General features: G+C 42.3%; 1 protein-coding gene across 2 annotated transcripts; it reads right to left on the reverse strand.

Moving 5' to 3' along the window:
- Positions 1–61: 61 nt before the first annotated feature.
- On the reverse strand, positions 62–5,068 carry LOC114856002 (retinol dehydrogenase 8-like). 2 transcript variants are annotated; one of them, XM_029151582.3, is made up of 7 exons: positions 4,709–5,068; positions 2,810–2,971; positions 2,545–2,724; positions 2,283–2,376; positions 2,024–2,207; positions 1,715–1,922; positions 62–1,367 (listed from the first exon to the last, which is right to left on the reverse strand). In XM_029151582.3, the coding sequence occupies exons 1-7, from the start codon at positions 4,812–4,814 to the stop codon at positions 1,354–1,356; spliced, it is 948 nt and encodes a 315-aa protein (XP_029007415.1). In that variant the 5' UTR covers positions 4,815–5,068; the 3' UTR covers positions 62–1,353. The 2 variants fall into 2 exon arrangements, with proteins under 2 accessions (XP_029007415.1, XP_029007405.1); XM_029151572.3 differs by having other exon boundaries at positions 62–1,922; positions 4,709–5,066.
- Positions 5,069–6,115: the final 1,047 nt, after the last annotated feature.

Here is a 6,115-nt window from a genome sequence, read left to right on the forward strand (position 1 = left end):
CGCAGATAAACGGATCAGCGGCAGGACGGAAGTAAACGAGGTGTTTTTAAAACACGTACGGTAAACGTTTCAGTTCTGCAGCTCCCGTAACTATATAACAGTACAATATGTATGAGTAACGCATAACGTAAACATATCACTGCATTCCTATAAAATCCATGTAGCCTGCTAGCATAGCAAAGTTAGGGTAAAGCATAGTTTGCAGATTTGTTTCCTATCACGAGTATCAGATTATTTAATTCCTGTACGTTGTGTTTTGTGTTTTTTTAAATCTTGGTTACAATAAACCCAGTAATTGTTTCTTTAATAAAAGTATTTGTAATCACTTTTTTAAACCTATCACACATAATAATCTTAATCGTACACATTAAACAAGTGGAAAAGTCTTTTTTTTTTTAAATGAGAGATATTTTTTCTTAAATTTCAGTATAGACCAAACGAGTCATGCTTGTCCACCCTGAAAAATTAGAACCTTCTAAAACTGAATTCATATTCACAGTGTAGTGTGTGCACCCAGTGAAGAAATCACACATTTGTAAAAAAAAAAAACAACTCAAATATATATAAAATAACTTAGAGTAAGAAGTAAACATCATCTCACAACTCAAAATGTTTAATTTTCTTTATTTAATCACCGATTGTTCTGCTTGAATTATTGCACATTTAATAAACATACAGAATAAGATTTGATTAATTAAAATAAATCATTTTACAGATACAGTTCTACAAACAACACAATTCTATACATGTAAATAGACACTGGTATAAAGTATAAACATATCTTTGCATCAGTAATGGCTGCAAACAAGCTGTGTGGGACAGATACAGTACAGATTAAGTAAAATCCGACTACAAGCAGTCTAAAGTGCAAACCCTACTTCTTGGCACTGTGGGGGGCTAGAATCAATCCTAAACAAGGGTGTAGTAATTCAACTAAGGTGGACTCACGTGGTATTTATCCACAGAAAAATAATCTGTAAAAACTGTTCACTACCACAGAATTCGTATGTGCAGCACAAAATATGGCAAATGACAAAGCATAAACTATGAAACGGAGGCATCCTCTGCTGCATGAGTCTGAGCCTGAGTCCTGTTTAGTGGAGCTAGTTTTAGAATTTCCTATATTTCTGCAGTGATACGTCATCTAAGAACTCACGTAAACCTGTTTTCTGTTGAGTGTGAACCTTTACAGAACATCATTAACCCTGGATTTTAGCTGCTTTTACAGAGAGGACATAATAAAACGCTGCTCAAGCTCTTTGTTGTTGTTCGTGCTCCGTGTCCCGGTCAGTCGTCCTCCCAGCCTGGAATGGGTCACCTTTTGAGTGGGCTTTTTATAGACAGCCAACTGTGTCAGGAGGGGGGACCTGCAGCACAGATAGAAGCTAAAAGGATTTACTTTTGCTGTTGTTGTTGTTTGTTGAGGTAAACCTCTTTGTATTTCTATCAAGGCCAGACTTTTTCAGTGTATGTTCAAGATTCAAAAAACATTATTAATTCCAGAGGGAAATTATTTTGCACACTTTGATAGCTGTCACAGTTGGAGAATTATGTATATATAAATATATCATGTGGATATATAAACATATCTTGCTTTTGAGTTTTTTAGTCTTAAAAATCAAAAATGAATAAAAGCCTTAGCCTTGTGTTAGCTTTTTCTGTTGACTACACATAATGTATATTATTTATTGTTTCTAGTGTGGAGAAACTGTACCACTCTTCAGAAATCCAAAGCTGAGGAACTTCATGGCTGTTACAGTGTAATGTAGTACAGGGCCCAGGTTGAAGAGCATGTGGTAGAAGAAATTGACAGACAGTCCTCCGGTTTCATCAGCATATTTCAGTGCCACGATCGGTGCGTACAAAGAGTTGGTCAGGTTACGGAAACTGGGGCGGCTTGTTTCCATCACTTTCTTGATGCGCTGCACAACGAGGGGATGCACGACAGCGACAATCACACTTAGACTCAGGAATCTGCGGTCGCAAACGGATTGTGACACTGATACTGAATGTGAGAACTTACTCTAGAAATTTCCTCAGGTGTTTGTCCCACTGCTGGAAAGATGTTTATAGCAGAAGGAAGGTAGAGTTCCTTGAAGTAATACACAGTTTCAGCATCAGCTCCTGGACACTCCCTCTCCTTCACCTCCTGAATCATCTTTAACTCAAAGTCAGTGCGAACAGGGCCTGGTTCAATCAGCGACAGCCTGAGTGAGAGATAGAGATATGTTTTTGCATGTTTTGGAATTTTTTCAGGTAATTCAAACATCAGTGACACTAACTTGATGTTAAACATCTTCAGCTGCACGGCCAAACTCTCACAGAAGCCCTCGATGGCGAACTTGGAGGCTGCGTATACGTCGTGAAAGCCCACGCCTGCAAAGACAAAGTGCCTGTTTAAGGTCTAGCTCCTGACAGCAAAGTGCTTGATCACATGGAGACGCGCGGCGGTGCCTCATTAGTCTCTCCTCACAGCCGCCCGCCTCCATCCATCCGTCACGCGTCCATCACAGTAACGCACACAAACCCATCATTTCGGCTCACTTTGCACGCCCAGCACGCTGCTGATCACGATGATGTGTCCCGCTCTCCTCTGCTTCATGTCAGGCATCACCTCCTTTATCATGCGAATCACTCCAAACACGTTGGTCTCAAACACCGTCTTCATCTCTTCCAGGGTGATGCTCTCCACTGGACCCACAATGCCGATACCTGCGTTATTGACTTATTGGACCAGGCAGAGGAGAAAGCAAAGATGGAGTCAAGGTCCATTTTAAACCCTGTAATCATCCAGCATGCGTTCCCTTACTAAGGATGTCCACGTGTCGGTCTTTGATGCCACTGATGCACTGTTTGACCGACTCGTCGCTGCAGACGTCCAGTACAGCCAGGGACAGCGTCTTCCCATAGGCGTCCCCAGCAGCTTCTAGCAGCTTGTCTTTACGCTGCAGGTCACGCATAGTGGCTATGACTGTGGAGAATGGGGTGATATGAGAAGACATGATTCAGCAACTATGTACTATGTACAATGGCTCCTATCATCCTCCCCTGGAGCAAATATGGGTCTATACAGTATAATACTGCTCAGTCCACTGGGTGCAACTAATCCTATTCACCAGAGACGTCAGAGCTGCTTTGCTGAACGCACTAGAATGACTTGAAGTTAAGTGTCTTAAAGTATGAACACAAGAGATGCTGAAGACTGAACTGCTGACCTGGTCATTCTCTTTTGTCACTGTGCCTTTGAGAAAGTCACAAAACCACCAAATACATTCATTTATATATATTTGATGGACATCATTGAAAAGAGGAACACCTCTATGCTTTTAGTGATGTTATACCAGTTTGTGCAGTAGCCAAATTAAACTCTCCTTCAGTTTATCCACTGCTTCATGAGTTTATTTTGTAATGGATGAGCAGTAACGAAGTCCCTGCAAAGCTGCAGCTCCAGCACCTTCATGCTGCCGATGCACATAGACGTGTGACTAGGCAGCTCAAGGTTCAGAAACATGTGGACCCTGTGTGGGTCAGTCGAGCTGGCGTCTAAACATTAACCTCCTGCTGTGCTGGTGCTGAATCTCCTCCAGGAAATGCCCTTGCCAGCTTCTCATCCTCACAGGGGCTTTAGGAGGCGGGGGATAATTAGCCAAGCCAAGGCTAATTAGCTGTTGTCTGATGACTTAAGAATGACATTGGGTTAAGTTCGGATCAGAGACGTAACTCTGAGTAACTGTGTGTAACTGTGTGTAATGTTTTAAGTAGTGTAGTAAACTGGGAGCTGGTCCTTCATGTGAAATCCTTATCTCAATTACTCACACACGACTTCCAGCCGCACAAGGGCCAAGCAGCGCCCAACCAGCGCTGGAGCTGGGACTCAAATGCACGCTTTAAACATCATTCTGTTGACGCTGTCTCTCATTTCCCTTAAACATGATTTCAAAAATTTACAAAGCACAGAACATTAGGTCAGAACTGTTTATCTATGGTTCGACCAAAAATGAGCTGATGTCATCACACGTTATCACTCTCAGCAGCCTGATACTGTATGAGGCTGCTGTCCTTGATTTAGTTTAGTTTACATTAGTCATTTTTTATTGTTTACTATTTTTTTTCTTAATGCCTTGTTTTGCACAGTTAATACTGTTAATTAATACTAAAAACAGAATGTCCTCACTGTGAGGTCAATACAGTCGTATCCTCTTTGCGTCCTGCATCTTTGAATGAATTCGTAGTTCTGCATTTGTTGCTTTATTGTAGTGACGTAGGATCAGACAGCTGAACAGACTGTGACTGACTCTAAGTTGTTATTATTCCTCATTTATGCTCCTGCAGCTCCCTTTGCAAAACTTGAACCACTGCAAATACAGTTTGATGGAAATCTGCTGCCGTGTATTTGGACAATGACGACAGGTTTAAGCTGCATCATCATGTGGACAATGTAAGACTCTTACTGTACATACAGTCATGCATTGATGTAAGAAGCTTATTCGTAAACGACGTGGAATAAGTGATTGTGACGGTTTGATTATGAAGGCTTAAACAAGGTATGTGGAATTCTATGAAGATAAAAATTTTTACTTTTCTTTAATGTTTTAGCAAATAATTGTGTATTATGTCATTACACACACACACACACACACACACACACACACACACACACACACACACACACACACACACACACACACACACACACACACACACCTACCACGGTAGCGCTTCCTCTCATCCTTGGCCAGCATCACAGCCAGACTCAGGCCGATGCCGGAGGAGCAGCCGGTGATCAGCACCACCTTCCTCTTCTGCTTCACCATGACTCCAGATGTGCTGCCTCTCTGTTTGGCGAGGAAACGGAGACTAGTGCTGCAGGATGAGCAGTGATGTGAGAGCCAAGGTAAGAGGATAAGAGGCAGAGCGTCACATGGACAGGGTGCACAGCCACAATGCACGAAGACAGATTAGCTCAGTGGCTGCTTCTTTGTCTCCTCGTGCTAAAGGAGAGACTCATGCAAAGTACTTGGAGGTTTAAACAACTCATAGATAAGAAACTTTCTGTATAAAGACGTTTGGCACCACCCAGTGATCACTGCAATTACTTCAGTCTAACTTTATGAATGGGACTTCTTTTCCTTTGTAATTTCACGCCAAGAGAAATCTGGAAACATAATGATGCCTGAGGATGTTTTAGAGCCAGAAATATTATAATTATGACTGGTAGAGCACAGACACACACAGACACACACGCATAGAGCTGCCAGTCATGGGACAGGCTGCTCAGATCCACAGGTAGGAAAAATGCCTGGAATCTACGCTCAAAACAAAGCTGCAGAAAGACTGCGTTCGTGTGCATGGATGCAATTAACGCGAGTTAATAAAGCGGTCATTTAATCACAGCGAGACCTTTTAATACATTCTACACCTACAGAAAAAGCTACAGTTGCACAGGATGCATGTGTGCAGGTCCCGTCTCCACCGACTGTACACATTTACACCGTTTGTGCATCTGCAGGAAATCATTGTGTCAATTAGCAACAAAATGTGCCACAGTTTGCAAACAACTTATTGCAAATAAATAAGTTATGCTCAATTGAAAAGTGCGTTTTGTGGCCTTAGTAATAATTCACTTGAATTTTATGTCAATAAACATGTTTGGTTTTATCCTGTTGAACTGGCCACCTGCCACTTGCCCAGTGACAGCTTTATCTCCGTCCCCACGCTCTAATAGGATGATGGCTGCATGGATTTCATCAGGTGCTGTGTGTTTTCCTTGTTTCTTCTTTGTGCCGCTGAGAACAATTCTTTAAACAATGCACAAAAACCATTGTAGACGATGCACGCTGTCGATGAAAGCTGAAACCAGGCTGCAGATACCTGTGGCACACGCAGTCATTATGAGCATGAACGCTTGTGTGTGTGTGTGTGTGTGCGGAACTCGGCTCCGTCTGCCTGATTTAACCACAAACACATTCTGAACCCGGTTCTGAAGCAGGAACCAGGTTTCTGGTGCCTCCATTGAGCGGGTTTCTGCTTCTACCTGCCTTTTATGCAGCGTGCTGCGCTTTTCATCTGCACAGGGAGGAGGATTATGATGTGTTTGAGGAGAGAGGTGGGCAAA

Source organism: Betta splendens, chromosome 1 (assembly GCF_900634795.4).
Source record: "Betta splendens chromosome 1, fBetSpl5.4, whole genome shotgun sequence".
Lineage (NCBI taxonomy): Eukaryota > Metazoa > Chordata > Actinopteri > Anabantiformes > Osphronemidae > Betta > Betta splendens.

What these genes read in the sequence shown, in the direction of transcription:
- LOC114856002 (XM_029151572.3), bottom strand. Translation starts at nt 4,814, where the DNA reads ATGGTGAAGCAGAAGAGGAAGGTGGTGCTGATCACCGGCTGCTCCTCC. An exon ending in TGAGAGGAAGCGCTACCGTG is followed by an intron (nt 2,972 to 4,708) that starts GTAGGTGTGTGT and finishes CATTCTCCACAG; the next exon opens with TCATAGCCACTATGCGTGAC. An exon ending in CACCTGAGGAAATTTCTAGA is followed by an intron (nt 1,923 to 2,023) that starts GTAAGTTCTCAC and finishes CTCGTTGTGCAG; the next exon opens with CGCATCAAGAAAGTGATGGA.